This window comes from Salmo salar, chromosome ssa03 (genome assembly GCF_905237065.1).
Source record: "Salmo salar chromosome ssa03, Ssal_v3.1, whole genome shotgun sequence".
NCBI classification, from domain to species: Eukaryota; Metazoa; Chordata; class Actinopteri; order Salmoniformes; family Salmonidae; genus Salmo; species Salmo salar.
In genome coordinates, this window is record NC_059444.1 from 4,316,453 (window position 1) to 4,332,214 (window position 15,762).

Here is a 15,762-nt window from a genome sequence, read left to right on the forward strand (position 1 = left end):
TCGACTAGGAAGGCCTTAGAGATGGAGATCGACTAGGAAGGCCTTAGAGATGGAGATCGACTAGGAAGGTCTTAGAGATGGAGATCGACTAGGAAGGTCTTAGAGATGGAGATCGACTAGGAAGGTCTTAGAGATCGACTAGGAAGGCCTTAGAGATGGAGATCGACTAGGAAGGTCTTAGAGATGGAGATCGACTAGGAAGGCCTTAGAGATGGAGATCGACTAGGAAGGTCTTAGAGATGGAGATCGACTAGGAAGGCCTTAGAGATGGAGATCGACTAGGAAGGTCTTAGAGATCGACCAGTCAATCACGTTCCACCGGTTGGTGACCACTGCTCTTGAAAATTGAGTGAAGTTCAATCTCATGCTTCTCTCTTTGGGCTGATATTTGTGCTAGGTAGTTCTGGAGGAGGTGCATGCCAGTCTTGGCCTACTGCTGGGTAGTTCTGGTGGAGGTGCATGCCAGTCTTGGCCTACTGCTGGGTAGTTCTGGAGGAGGTGCACGCCAGTCTTGGCCTACTGCTGGGTAGTTCTGGAGGAGGTGCACGCCAGTCTTGGCCTACTGCTGGGTAGTTCTGGTGGAGGTGCATGCCAGTCTTGGCCTACTGCTGGGTAGTTCTGGTGGAGGTGCATGCCAGTCTTGGCCTACTGCTGGGTAGTTCTGGAGGAGGTGCACGCCAGTCTTGGCCTACTGCTGGGTAGTTCTGGTGGAGGTGCATGCCAGTCTTGGCCTACTGCTGGGTAGTTCTGGTGGAGGTGCATGCCAGTCTTGGCCTACTGCTGGGTAGTTCTGGAGGAGGTGCATGCCAGTCTTGGCCTACTGCTGGGTAGTTCTGGAGGAGGTGCACGCCAGTCTTGGCCTACTGCTGGGTAGTTCTGGAGGAGGTGCACGCCAGTCTTGGCCTACTGCTGGGTAGTTCTGGAGGAGGTGCATGCCAGTCTTGGCCTACTGCTGGGTAGTTCTGGAGGAGGTGCACGCCAGTCTTGGCCTACTGCTGGGTAGTTCTGGAGGAGGTGCACGCCAGTCTTGGCCTACTGCTGGGTAGTTCTGGAGGAGGTGCACGCCAGTCTTGGCCTACTGCTGGGTAGTTCTGGAGGAGGTGCATGCCAGTCTTGGCCTACTGCTGGGTAGTTCTGGAGGAGGTGCACGCCAGTCTTGGCCTACTGCTGGGTAGTTCTGGAGGAGGTGCACGCCAGTCTTGGCCTGCTGTGCATGCAGATTAGAGAGAACATTGTAATAAATTATATAGGCAAATATTTACCTCTGCTCTGTAGCTGGTTAGATTTTAAAGTTTACGAATGGAAATCAAATTTACATGAAGTTCCATCCTTTCTTAGCTTTGTATATGAATATCTATACAAACTGATGAAACCTGTTGGGGGGGTCCGTCATTCTTATCATGGGCCATCTTTGGTTCACTTTAATTATTCTCTTTTTTTACTGACGAGTAAAGTAGTTTGATCAACAGATGATAATCGTTCTGTCTGAGAAGAAAAAACAGATTTTAAAATGATTTAGATCAAACTTTATAATTCAGTAGACTAATCATCAGGCAAGTTTTAAATAAATCATATATGAGCTTCTGCAGATACAGGAGTTTTCCTTCCTGCCCATGTGACATGGGCCCCGAGTGGCGCAGCGCTCCAAGGCACTGCATCTCAGTGCAAGAGGCGTCACTACAGTCCCTGGTTCGAATTCTAGGCTGTATCACATCCAGGCCGTGATTGGGAGTCACGTAGGGTGGCGCACACTTGGCCCAGCGTCGTCCGGGTTTGTCCGGTGTAGGTCGTCATTGTAAATAAGAATTTGTTCTTAACTGACTTACCAAGTTAAATAAAGGTAGGACAGATGGTCTGGAAAACCTCCTGGCCCTAATTCGTCATTCAGGACAGATGGTCTGGAAAACCTCCTGGCCCTAATTCGTCAGTCAGGACAGATGGCCTGGAAAACCTCCTGATTCTAATGGATCCAGTCTGATATGTGATGTGTCCTGTCTCTAACTCATGGATCCAGTCTGATATGTGATGTGTGTCCTGTACCTCCAGGGATACAGCAGGTCAGGAGAGGTTCAACAGTATAACCTCAGCCTACTACCGTGGGGCCAAGGGAATAGTACTGGTCTATGACATCACCAAGCAGGAAACGTTCGATGACCTTCCCAAGTGGATGAAGATGATCGACAAGGTCAGACTAAAAACTCTTGGAACAGCTTTTGTTAGTTTGGTGGGTTTTCAGAGAGTGAGTTTTACAATCCTAATGTAGTAGAGCAGCGTTTCCCAACCCTGGTCCTACAGTTACCCCGGTTGGGGGGAAACTGGAGGACCAGGGTTGGGGGAAACTGGAGGACCAGGGTTGGGGGGGTACTGGAGGACCAGGGTTGGGGGGGTACTGGAGGACCAGGGTTGGGGGGGTACTGGAGGACCAGGGTTGGGGGGGTACTGGAGGACCAGGGTTGGAGGGGTACTGGAGGACCAGGGTTGGAGGGAGTACTGGAGGACCAGGGTTGGAGGGGTACTGGAGGACCAGGGTTGGAGGGGTACTGGAGGACCAGGGTTGGAGGGGTACTGGAGGACCAGGGTTGGAGGGGTACTGGAGGACCAGGGTTGGGGGAGTACTGGAGGACCAGGGTTGGGGGAGTACTGGAGGACCAGGGTTGGGGGGAAACTGGAGGACCAGGGTTGGGGGAAACTGGAGGACCAGGGTTGGGGGAAACTGGAGGACCAGGGTTGGGGGGAAACTGGAGGACCAGGGTTGGGGGGGTACTGGAGGACCAGGGTTGGAGGGGTACTGGAGGACCAGGGTTGGAGGGGTACTGGAGGACCAGGGTTGGAGGGGTACTGGAACTGGAGGACCAGGGTTGGAGGGGTACTGGAACTGGAGGACCAGGGTTGGGGGGTACTGGAGGACCAGGGTTGGGGGAGTACTGGAGGACCAGGGTTGGGGGAGTACTGGAGGACCAGGGTTGGGGGAGTACTGGAGGACCAGGGTTGGAGGGGTACTGGAGGACCAGGGTTGGAGGGGTACTGGAACTGGAGGACCAGGGTTGGGGGGGAGCTGGAGGACCAGGGTTGGGGGTACTGGAGGACCAGGGTTGGGGGAAACTGGAGGACCAGGGTTGGGGGGAAACTGGAGGACCAGGGTTGGAGGGGTACTGGAGGACCAGGGTTGGAGGGGTACTGGAGGACCAGGGTTGGAGGGGTACTGGAGGACCAGGGTTGGAGGGGTACTGGAGGACCAGGGTTGGAGGGGTACTGGAGGACCTGGGTTGGGGGGAACTGGAGGACCAGGGTTGGGGGGGAACTGGAGGACCAGGGTTGGGGGGGAACTGGAGGACCAGGGTTGGGGGGAACTGGAGGACCAGGGTTGGGGGGAACTGGAGGACCAGGGTTGGGGGGAACTGGAGGACCAGGGTTGGGGGGGTACTGGAGGACCAGGGTTGGAGGGGTACTGGAGGACCAGGGTTGGAGGGGTACTGGAGGACCAGGGTTGGAGGGTACTGGAGGACCAGGGTTGGAGGGGTACTGGAGGACCAGGGTTGGGGGGAAACTGGAGGACCAGGGTTGGGGGGAAACTGGAGGACCAGGGTTGGAGGGGTACTGGAGGACCAGGGTTGGAGGGGTACTGGAGGACCAGGGTTGGAGGGGTACTGGAGGACCAGGGTTGGAGGGGTACTGGAGGACCAGGGTTGGAGGGGTACTGGAGGACCAGGGTTGGAGGGGTACTGGAGGACCTGGGTTGGGGGGGAACTGGAGGACCAGGGTTGGGGGGGAACTGGAGGACCAGGGTTGGGGGGGAACTGGAGGACCAGGGTTGGGGGGGAACTGGAGGACCAGGGTTGGGGGGGAACTGGAGGACCAGGGTTGGGGGGGAACTGGAGGACCAGGGTTGGGGGGGTACTGGAGGACCAGGGTTGGAGGGGTACTGGAGGACCAGGGTTGGAGGGGTACTGGAGGACCAGGGTTGGGGGGGTACTGGAGGACCAGGGTTGGAGGGGTACTGGAGGACCAGGGTTGGGGGGGAACTGGAGGACCAGGGTTGGGGGGGTACTGGAGGACCAGGGTTGGGGGGAACTGGAGGACCAGGGTTGGGGGGGTACTGGAGGACCAGGGTTGGAGGGGTACTGGAGGACCAGGGTTGGGGGGAGTACTGGAGGACCAGGGTTGGGGGGTACTGGAGGACCATGGTTGGGGGGGTACTGGAGGACCAGGGTTGGGGGGAACTGGAGGACCAGGGTTGGGGGGGTACTGGAGGACCATGGTTGGAGGGGTACTGGAGGACCAGGGTTGGAGGGGTACTGGAGGACCTGGGTTGGGGGGAGTACTGGAGGACCAGGGTTGGGGGGGTACTGGAGGACCATGGTTGGAGGGGTACTGGAGGACCAGGGTTGGGGGGGAACTGGAGGACCAGGGTTGGGGGGGAACTGGAGGACCAGGGTTGGGGGAGTACTGGAGGACCATGGTTGGAGGGGAACTGGAGGACCAGGGTTGGGGGGGGTACTGGAGGACCAGGGTTGGGGGAGTACTGGAGGAAACTCCCGAAACTTTTCTCATCTGACTACCCTGTCTGTCTGTCTCTCTGTCTGTCTGTCTGTCTGTCTGTCTGTCTGTCTGTCTGTCTGTCCCTCTGTCCGTCTGTCTCTCTGTCCGTCTGTCTCTCTGTCCGTCTGTCCGTCTGTCCGTGTCGTCAGAACTTATCCCTGATCTCCTCTTTCATTGGTCAGTATGCTTTTTAGAGGTCATACTACTGCACTAATCTCTCCTCTTTCATTGGTCAGTATGCTTCAGAAGAGGCGGAGCTGCTGCTAGTGGGGAACAAGCTGGACTGTGAGACAGACCGCATCGTCACTAAACAGACTGCTGAGAGGGTGAGTTACACACTGATCTAGGATCAGATAACCGACTGTGAGACAGACCGCATCGTCACTAAACAGACTGCTGAGAGGGTGAGTTACACACTGATCTAGGATCAGATAACCGACGATATCCTCACCTGAATCGTTAGAGGGAGGAAATGAGGTCAGAGTTCAGGCTCTCCGGTTCACAGCCCTGTATGGGGTTTGACTGACAGCCGCTCTGAACCTGAGCACCACGCGAGAACCCCATCCCGCCCGTTCATTGGGTAACTTTTGCACATTTTGTTGTTTTCTAAGCGAGGGGGAAACGCTGAAAATCAAAGAGGAGGCGATGTATTCTGAAAGATGAGAAGTTGAGAGATATTGTAATAAATACCGCTTTGATATCAGACAAGCAAACCACACACCCACGAGTCCAAATATTCACTTGATAAATATGTCATTTACAGTATCAACGTGTTTTATGATCGCTAGGTTTGATCCACAGTTACAAGGACGACATGTTGTTATAACCCCAGGGTTGTCCTGAAACAGAATAAACCTGTTTGTTGTATTGTGAAGACAATGTGCAGCGGACCACACATCAGAATGCACTCGTGACTTCTATTCTCACCAAAATTACAATCTTGTCTGAAGTGCCTCTTCAAAAGCCTAACACTGTAAGTTTTTTGTATTTTATATCTTAGCTAGCACACCTGACCCAGATGGTGATTTTATAATGGACCGTTTTTTTTTTAGGATTGTGTAAAACAGCAACAGTAATTGTGTGATGGTGAGGATGCAGAGCTGTATTCCAAAACCAAAAAAAGACAAATGTGCTTTTGCTTCAGTTCCTCAATGGCAAAACTACGAGAGCTAAAAAAAAAAAAGAGTTTTTTATAATTGGAGGATCTTTCTTTGAGTCATAAAACTACATTGAAATGACTTAGAAACTGTGAACACTTTGGACAGTCATGTGTCCACTTGGAGACACCAGTTAGTCCTCTCACTCAAACCCTTGTAGTCATTTTTGTTGTTTTGTGTTGCACCTACCCCACATTTGTCCAGGAATATTCTTATGTCACTGAATGTATCACAGTATATTCAGATGTCGTTATTAATAAACGCTGTGAAAAGTACAGTAAATGTAACATTCACATAAAATCAACAGTGTGATGTTTGGATTCTGGTCTGTTCAGGTGAACTGTTGCGTCTTCACCTTTTTTTAGTCAAATCATTTCCCCATTATCTCCAAACTGTTCTCTTTCAATTGCTACGGTTGTTATACATCTGCTTTTATAGTTCTTCTGGTACAAACGTTTCAGTTTGGCCCTATCCATATATAGGCCAATTCCCACGAGTGTAAAGGCTTAATTCCTCTCTAGATTAAACACGGACGTTGCTCTTGTTCCTGTTACAATAGCTCACCTCATCAGAGGAATGTGTAGGAAGCAGTGACATTTTCACTTTTACATTGTGCTTTTGAAGAGCCACTGAAGAATCTTGACAGTTAATGGAAAAACCTTCAGTTGAAAATTACCCAGAGTTCTGAGTGCTTTAAAGTTTGGTCAGGAGCCTCCCAAGTGGCACGGCGGTCTAAGGTACTGCATTGCAGTGCTTGAGGCGTCACTACAGACCCGGGTTCAATCCCAGGCTGTGTCCACAGCTGTCCGTGACCCATGAGGCGGCGCACAATTGGCCCAGCGTCGTCCAGGTTAGGGGAGAGTTTGTCCGGCCGGGATTTCCTTGTCCCATCGCGCTCTAGCGACTCCTTGTGGCGGGTCGGGCGCCTGGCAAGCTGACACAGTCGCCAGCTGTACGGTGTTTCCTCCGACACATTGGTGCGGCTGGCTTCCGGGTTAAGCGACCAGTGTGTCAAGGCGCAGTGCGGCTTGGCAGGGTCGTGTTTCAGAGGAAGCATGTCTCTCGACCTTCGCCTCTCCCGAGTCCTTAGGGGAGTTGCAGCGATGGGACAAAACTGTAACTACCAATTTGGATATCACGAAATTGAGGAGAAAAATTGAAATTGAGGAGAAAAACTACATAAGTTCTGTTTCTGTCCGCAGTTTGTCGCAAGGATATCTGGGATGCGTTTCTGCGAGGCTAGTGCCAAGGATAACTTTAACGTGGAAGAGTGCTTTCTGAAACTAGTGGACGACATTCTAGCAAAGGTGAGTAGGAATCCTCACGGTGCTCTTGTTGTCTCTGCTATAACTAAAATATACATTTTATTATTTTCAGTGTAAGAATTTTTTTTCTTCAGTATTTGTTAGGAAATCAATATTTTCCTGTAACTGTAAATATATTATTAAGCTATAAATAGTCTACAATGTGTTTTATAGTATTGTGATTAGTCTTTTTTGGTTTGCCACACCAACTGCTGCATTGACTCAGACAAGGAAGGATGTCCTGTCTTCTTCCTGTCTTCTTCCTGTCTTCTTCCTGTCTTCTTCCTGTCTTCTTCCTGTCTTCTTCCTGTCTTCCTGTCTCACCAGATGCCTATGGAGATTTCCTAGAATGTTTTTCTATAATTCCCAATATTGTCTCGTGTGTGTGACTATAACCTGTACAGCGTGCGACTGTAGCCTGTACAGCGTGCGACTCACCACAGCCTGTAATAAAGACGTTCTGTTTCTACAGTCAACTTCCTGTTCTCTGTTGTGTCTTCCTGTCTCATCAGATGCCTCTGGAGATTCCCAGTAGGGATCTTTCCAACAGTATCCTGTCTCTGCAGCCTGAACCAGATGTTCCTCCTGAGCTCAACCCGCCACGCATGCGCTGTTGCTGAGACCCTCTACCCCTCCACCATCCTCCCTCAACCCTGCTGAGACCCTCTACCCCTCCACCATCCTCCCTCAACCCTGCTGAGACCCTCTACCCCTCCACCATCCTCCCTTAACCCTGCTGAGACCCTCTACCCCTCCACCATCCTCCCTTAACCCTGCTGAGACCCTCTACCCCTCCACCATCCTCCCTCAACCCTGCTGAGACCCTCTACCCCTCCACCATCCTCCCTTAACCCTGCTGAGACCCTCTACCCCTCCACCATCCTCCCTTAACCCTGCTGAGACCCTCTACCCCTCCACCATCCTCCCTCCACCCTGCTGAGACCCTCTACCCCTCCACCATCCTCCCTCCACCCTGCTGAGACCCTCTACCCCTCCACCATCCTCCCTTAACCCTGCTGAGACCCTCTACCCCTCCACCATCCTCCCTCCACACTCCAAATATGCAGCAGAACCCTCCTGTCCACCGGAGGGGCAGCAGAACGGAAGCAGCATCATTATGGGGAGACTGAGGGTGCGTCCCAAATTGCACCATTCTCTTCATAGTGCACTTTTGACCAGCCTTTATAGGGAATAGGATGCCATTTGGGACGGATGCTCAGGTGTTCCTGCCAGGAGCTTAGACACGTCTGCTGTGATAGACGTCCTCCCAGTTCTACTTCTGGAGCTGTATGATGGTTACACACACACACACACACACACACACACACACACACACACACACACACACACACACACACACCACTAACTAATTCAGAGACCTTGTTACACACACACACACACACACGTACAGTGTACAGACACGCACACACACACACACACACACACACACACACACACACACACACACACACACACACACACACACACACACACTAACTAATTCAGAGACCTTGTTACACACACACACACACACACACACACACACACACACACACACACACACACACACACACACACACACACACACACACACACACAGACACACACACACACACACACACACACACTAACTAATTCAGAGACCTTGTTACACACACACACACACACACGTACAGTGTACAGACACGCACACACACACACACACACACACATACATACATGTACAGTATACACCTGTACACACACACACACACACACACACACACACACACACACACACACACACACACACACACACACACACACACATGTACAGTATACACCTGTACACACACACACACACACACACACACACACACTAACTAATACAGAGACCTGGTTACACACACACACACACATGGAGACAATTAGAGAAAAGAAGCACTCAGCTGATGTGACTGAGGGAGTGGAGCTCCTCCTACACTACATATTAACTGTAAGGACTATGAATCTCTACTGTACAACATGGAAAAGGGACACGTGATATTGCACAAATTCTTTCTTAGGTACATTTTGATGGAAATGTATTTTTGTACATAGTTTCATATAGGCAGTTTTTAAAATGATGATTATCATGTAGTAACTTTACTTGGGTCAATAATACAAGAAGACACAATAGTTGGTGTAGAATCAGATGTACAGCACCAGTCAAAAGTTTGGACACACCTACTCATTCAAGGGTTTTTCTTTACTTTTTACTATTTTCTACATTGTAGAATAATAGTGAAGACATCAAAACTATGAAATAACACATATTGAATCATGTAGTAACCAAAAACAAGTGTTAAGCAAATCAAAATATATTTTAGGTTTTAGATTCTTCAAAGTAGCCAACCTTTTCCTTGATGGGGCAGCAGCGTAGCCTAGTGGTTAGAGTGTAGGACTAGTAACCGAAAGGTTGCAAGATCGAATCCCCGAGCTGACAAGGTTAAAATCTGTTGTTCTGTCCCTGAACATGGCAGTTAACCCACTGTTCCTAGGCTGTCATTGAAAATAAGAATTTGTTCTTAACTGACTTGACTAGTTAAATAAAAAATGTTTAAAAAAATTACAGCTTTGCACACTCTTGGCATTCTCTCAACCAGCTTCACCTGGAATGCTTTTCCAACAGTCGTGAAGGAGTTCCCACATATGCTGAGCACTTGTTGGCTGCTTTTCCTTCGCTCTGCGGTCCAACTCATCCCAAACCATCTCAATTGGGTTTCGGTTGGCTGATTGTGGAGGCCAGGTCATCTGATGCAGCACTCCATCACTCTCCTTCTTGATCAAATATCCCTTATACAGCCTGGAGGTGTGTTGGGTCATTGTCCTGTTGAAAAACATATGATAGTCCCACTAAGCCCAAACCAGATGGGATGGCGTATTGCTGCAGAATGCTGTGGTAGCCATGCTGGTTAAGTGTGCCTTGAATTCTAAATAAATCACAGACAGGGTCACCAGCAAAGCCCCCCCACACCATCACACCTCCTCCTCCATGCTTCACGGTGGGAACCACACATGCAGAGATCATCTGTTCACCTACTCTGTGTCTCACAAAGACACGGCGGTTAGAACCAAAAATCTCAAATTTGGACTCATCAGACCAAAGGACAGATTTCCACCAGTCTAATGTCCATTGCTCGTGTTTCTCAGCCCAAGCAAGTCTCTTATTTTTATTGGTGTCCTTTAGTACTGGTTTCTTTGCAGCAATTCGACCACGAAGGCCTGATTCACACAGTCTCCTCTGAACAGTTGATGGTGAGATGTGTCTGTTACTTGAACTCTGTGAAGCATTTATTTGGGCTGCAATTTCTGAGGCTGGTAACTCTAATGAATTTATCTTCTGCAGCAGAGGTAACTCTGGGTCTTTCTTTCCTGTGGCGGTCCTCATGAGAGCCAGTTCCATCATAGCGCTTGATGGTTTTTGCGACTGCACTTGAAGAAACGTTCAAAGTTCTTGAAATGTTCAGGATTGACTGACCTTCATGTCTTAAAGTGACGATGGACTGTTGTTTCTCTTTGCTTATTTCAGCTGTTCTTGCCATAATATGGACTTGATCTTTTACCAAATAGGGCTATCTTCTGCATACCATCCCTACCTTGTCACAACTCAACTGATTGGCTCAAATGCATTAAGAAGGAAAGATATTCCACAAATGTAACTTTTAACAAGGCACAGCTGTTAATTGAAAAGCATTCCAGGTGACTACCTCATGAAGCTGGTTGAGAGAATGAAAAAGAGTGTGCAAAGCTGTCAAGGCAAATGGTGGCTACTTTAAAGAATCTCAAATATAACTTTTTTTTCTACATATTGGGTTACTACATGATTCCATATGTGTTATTTCATAGTTTTGACGTCTTCACTATTATTCTACAATGTAGAAAATAGTAAAAATAAAGAAAAACCCTTGAATGAGTAGGTGTGTCCAAACTTTTGACTGGTGCTGTATTTGTTGTCATTTTTGGGGGTGACGTTATGGATATTCAATCAGAAAACCGCCTAGCAGCCATTTTGTTTTTGACAACAACAATTTCACCGTGTGTATTTTTACGGCCAAATAGCCTGTGTCATGTTAATATGTCAGTATTGGTTTGTGTGTCATGTTTATATACGGTGTATTCGTAAAGTATTCAGACCCCTTCACTTTTTCCACATTTTGTTAAAGTTACAGCCTTATTCTAAAATAGATTAAATATAAAAATGTCCATCCATCAATCTAACGACAATACCCCATATTGACAAAGCGAAAACAGGTTTTTTTTAAATCTCTGCACATTTACTACAATTAAAAATAACTTAAATACCTTATTTACATAAGTATTCAGACCCTTTGCTATGAAACTTGAAGTTGAGCTCAGGTGCATCCTGTTTCCATTGATCATCCTTGAGATGTTTCTACAACTTGATTGGAGTCCACCTGTGGTAAATTCTATTGATTGGACATGATTTGGAAAGGCACACACCTGTCTATATAAGGTCCCACAGTTGACAGTGCATGTCAGAACAAAAACCAAGCCATGAGGTTGAAGGAATTGTCTGTAGAGAGCCGAGACAGGATTGTGTCGAGGCACAGATCCGGGGAAGGGTACCAAAAAATGTCTGCATCATAGAAGGTCCCCAAGAACACAGTGGCCTCCATCATTCTTAAATGGAAGAAGTTTGGAACCAGCAAGACTCTTCCTAGAGCTGGCCGCCTGGCCAAACTGAGCAATCGGGGGAGAAGGGCCTTGGTCAGGGAGGTGACCAAGAACCCGATGGTCACTCTGACAGAGCTCCAGAGTTCCTCTGTGGAGATGGGAGAACCTTCCAGAAGGGCAATCATCTCTGCAGCACTCCACCAATCAGGCCTTTATTGTAGAGTGGCCAGACGGAAGCCACTCCTCAGTAAAAGGCACATGACAGCCCGCTTGGAGTTTGCCAAAAGGCACCTAAAGGACTCTGACCATGAGAATTACGATTCTCTGGTCGGATGAAACCAAGCATCACGTCTGGAGGAAGCATCGTGGTGGCAACTAGTCAGGATTGAAGGAAAGATGAACGGAGCAAAGTACAGAGAGATCCTTGATGAAAACCTGCTCCAGAGTGCTCAGGACCTCAGACTGGGGGTGAAGGTTCATCTTCCAACAGGACAACGACCCTAAACACACAGCCAAGACACCGCAGGAGTGGCTTCGGGACAAGTCTCTGAATGTCCTTGAGTGGCCCAGCCAGAGCCCGGACTTGAACCTGATCTAATATCTCTGGAGAGACCTGAAAATAGCTGTGCAGCGACGCTCCCCATCCAACCTGACAGAGCTTAAGAGGATCTGCAGAGAAGAATGAGAGAAACTCCCCAAATACCGGTGTGCCAAACGTCATACCAAAGAAGACTTGAGGCTGTAATCGCTCCCAAAGGTGCTTCAACAAAGTACTGAGTAAAGGGTCTGAATACTTATGTAAATGTGATATTTCAGTTTTGAAAAAAAAATTCTAAACCTGTTTTTGCTTCATCATTTTAATACATTTTAGAGTAAGGCTGTAATATAACAAAAAGTGAAGGGGTCTGAATATTTTGCCTTACGTTATTATGAGTGGCTTGATTGGTTTTCTGTTGCGTTTGTGTTCATTGTAATGTTTTGCACTACAATCCATGATAGCTAGTTAAGGTCCTATGCTGAAGTGAGGCAGGCAGTGTAAAAAGGATACAGTATTAAACTAGTTAGCAGCACTAATAATGCCCATACCTTATCCTGGGTCATATTCATTAGTGCACACTATAGCAAAACGTTTTGCAACAAAAACTGTCACCAAGCCGGACTGTCACCAAGCCGGACTGTCACCAAGCCGGACTGTCACCAAGCCGGACTGTCACCAGTTGGACTGTCACCAGCCGGACTGTCACACCAGCCGGACTGTCACACCAGCCGGACTGTCACACCAGCCGGACTGTCACCAGCCGAACTGTCACCAAGCCGGACTGTCACCAAGCCGGACTGTCACCAGTTGGACTGTCACCAAGCTGGACTGTCACCAAGCTGGACTGTCTGTCACCAAGCTGGACTGTCTGTCACCAAGCTGGACTGTCTGTCACCAAGCTGGACTGTCTGTCACCAAGCTGGACTGTCTGTCACCAAGCTGGACTGTCACCAAGCTGGACTGTCACCAAGCTGGACTGTCACCAGCTGGACTGTCAGGCTATGATAACATTAACTCTAATTTAACCCTTTGATCTGTCCTGCTATTGTTATTGTTCTCTTTGTCGTATTTATTTGTGGAAGGGTTTCTGGTGCTTAGGGGTTAGGGGTTAGGGGTTAGGGGTTATGGGTTAGGGGTTATGGGTTAGGGGTTAGGGGTTAGGGGTTATGGGTTAGGGGTTATGGGTTAGGGGTTAGTGGTTAGGGGTTAGGGGTTAGGGGTTAGGGGTTATGGGTTAGGGGTTAGGGGTTATGGGTTAGGGGTTAGGGGTTAGGGGTTAGGGGTTATGGGTTACATACAGGGGTGGAATTGACATGTAAAAATCTTTATCATTTTTGTTGCTGAATCCCCAGTAATACAACAGTTGTGACTTGCCTTTTTCCCACCTTCAGTTCCACTCCTGGTTACATGTTTTAGACCGTTAGATTGAGAAGGAGTCTGATCAAGTATCAATCAATCAATCAATCAAAAGATCGATCGATTGATTGAGATCAAGTATTAAATAAATGTACACTACCCCCCCCCCCCACACACAGTCTATCTATCCTCTCTGGTATCTCACTATAACCATCTCTGTTCAGATGTCTATCTATCCTCTCTGGTATCTCACTATAACCATCTCTGTTCAGATGTCTATCTATCCTCTCTGGTATCTCACTATAACCATCTCTGTTCAGATGTCTATCTATCCTCTCTGGTATCTCACTATAACCATCTCTGTTCAGATGTCTATCTATCCTCTCTGGTATCTCACTATAACCATCTCTGTTCAGATGTCTATCTGTCCTCTCTGGTATCTCACTATAACCATCTCTGTTCAGATGTCTATCTATCCTCTCTGGTATCTCACTATAACCATCTCTGTTCAGATGTCTATCTATCCTCTCTGGTATCTCACTATAACCATCTCTGTTCAGATGTCTATCTATCCTCTCTGTTCTACAGAGATGTCTATCTGTCCTCTCTGGTGGTGGGGGTTCAGAAGAGGAGAGGGATTGGCCTATTATGTTACTTGATGCTGGTGTTTCCTTTTGTTTTAGCAGTTACCTGTACACGCATCCTTTTTAAAGCTGTAATGTACTCAAACTGCCACGTCTGTTTTGAGATATTACAACAATAACAAAGTGATTTGCAAACAACCAAAAGTTTTGTTTTTTCTCTCCCTCTGACATCATTGCACGTGCGATTAGAACAGCAGCCATATTTACTGTTATCCCTTGATGGTCCTCACCACGGCTTCATCAACAACATAAAACCAATAACAACGCCGCTGGGGGGGGCGGACAGTGGCCATGTTTACCCTGCTGCAGAGTCCATCTTTTTAAAGATGAAAGGCCGTACTATGTATTAGAGTTGTGTTTTGTTTTGTATTAAAGTCAAGTCACTTAAGGAAGTGATATGAATTTAAAATTGATTTTTTTTTTTTAAATAAGTTTTCATATAAATGTTTTTTTTTTCCAGCTTACTTAGAAGTAATTGAAAACAGATGCCCTTGTTATTTTTTTAATTATTGAATTGGTATTACAGTTTACTTCCTGAATTGACTGACTTCAATATGAATTGACCTCAATCCTGCTTTTATATTAAACAAGTTTTGAGTTATTTGGAAAATAAAAACCAGTTGTCATGTTTTGAAGTGGATTTTGTTATTGATAACTTTTAATTTTTTTTGGCGTTCTTTAACTAATGAAGTGCGAATAAAGATATATATATATATTTATTACCCAAACTGCTCTGTTGTTCAATGTATTGATGCATGCTGCTGTTTCACAGTTAGACCACCTTCCATTGGTTTTGCTCTCCTTTAAGTTGAAATGCAGAGTCCCTCCATAGAGATTTAAGCAAAAAGACCGCTTGATATATGGCCAATATATCATGGCTAAGTGCTGTTAGGGGTTCAGAAATGTTATTACCAAAACTACAGAGTGAGGATGACATTAGACCACCTGACAGTGCTGTTTGATAGTGAATATAAACACTAGTAAAATGTATTTTCTTCTATGAATGTGAAGGATTTATGTGAATGAAATGTTTTTCTGTCTCCGTTTGCTATTTCCAACTGAGTTTGTTGACGTCGTTATGTAGGTATATAGAAACCATTATAAACCCACAGCACCTGTTTCAGCACCGCCTCTTGAGTATTTATTTCCCCCTTTTACCACTTGCTCATTTCTAAAAAAAAAACAAGTTGTAGTCGGACAATATAAGTATCTTTATAATCGAATTTAACAGGGTATGGAGATGTAGTGGATGAGTGATTCACTTCGTGATATCTTGTCATCTTAATTAAATTGTGTGTGCTCGTGTTTGTCTCCCGTGTGTGATATTGGGACATGCGCACGAAGGCACGTCTGACCTGGGTGCCGTTTAAAAAAAAAAAAAAAACGAGGGGTGTTTTCGGTATTTGTGAGAAATAACGCGCATGCGCCCTGGTAGGAACCACCGCACGGCCGGCGTCAGGCTCCAGACGGAAGCGATTGCAGATTTTTCCCCCTGTCAGATAGACGGAAGGAATGAGAAAGGGAGAAGGACTGGGGAGCCACTGACACACGGACAGACAGGGGGCCCA

The 15,762-nt window shown here is 47.6% G+C and overlaps 2 protein-coding genes across 4 annotated transcripts in view; both read left to right on the plus strand.

The window, feature by feature from the left end:
• The window catches only part of LOC106596615 (ras-related protein Rab-12), a 31,669-nt gene extending 23,295 nt beyond the window's left edge, over positions 1 to 8,374 (plus strand). Inside the window, exons 3-6 of the mRNA XM_045714417.1 lie at positions 2,047 to 2,185; positions 4,776 to 4,865; positions 6,899 to 7,003; positions 7,513 to 8,374. Of these exons, the coding sequence (XP_045570373.1) occupies positions 2,047 to 2,185; positions 4,776 to 4,865; positions 6,899 to 7,003; positions 7,513 to 7,620 (442 nt within the window). The 3' untranslated portion in view covers positions 7,621 to 8,374. The remainder of the gene's footprint in view (positions 1 to 2,046; positions 2,186 to 4,775; positions 4,866 to 6,898; positions 7,004 to 7,512) is intronic.
• Positions 8,375 to 15,595: 7,221 nt separating this feature from the next.
• Positions 15,596 to 15,762, plus strand: part of LOC106596607 (microtubule cross-linking factor 1) — a 127,214-nt gene continuing 127,047 nt past the window's right edge. For all 3 annotated transcript variants that reach the window (XM_045714418.1, XM_045714419.1, XM_045714420.1), the window contains exon 1: positions 15,596 to 15,762. This exon is cut by the window's right edge and continues 1,404 nt beyond it. The gene's annotated coding sequence lies outside the window, so the exon portion shown is untranslated.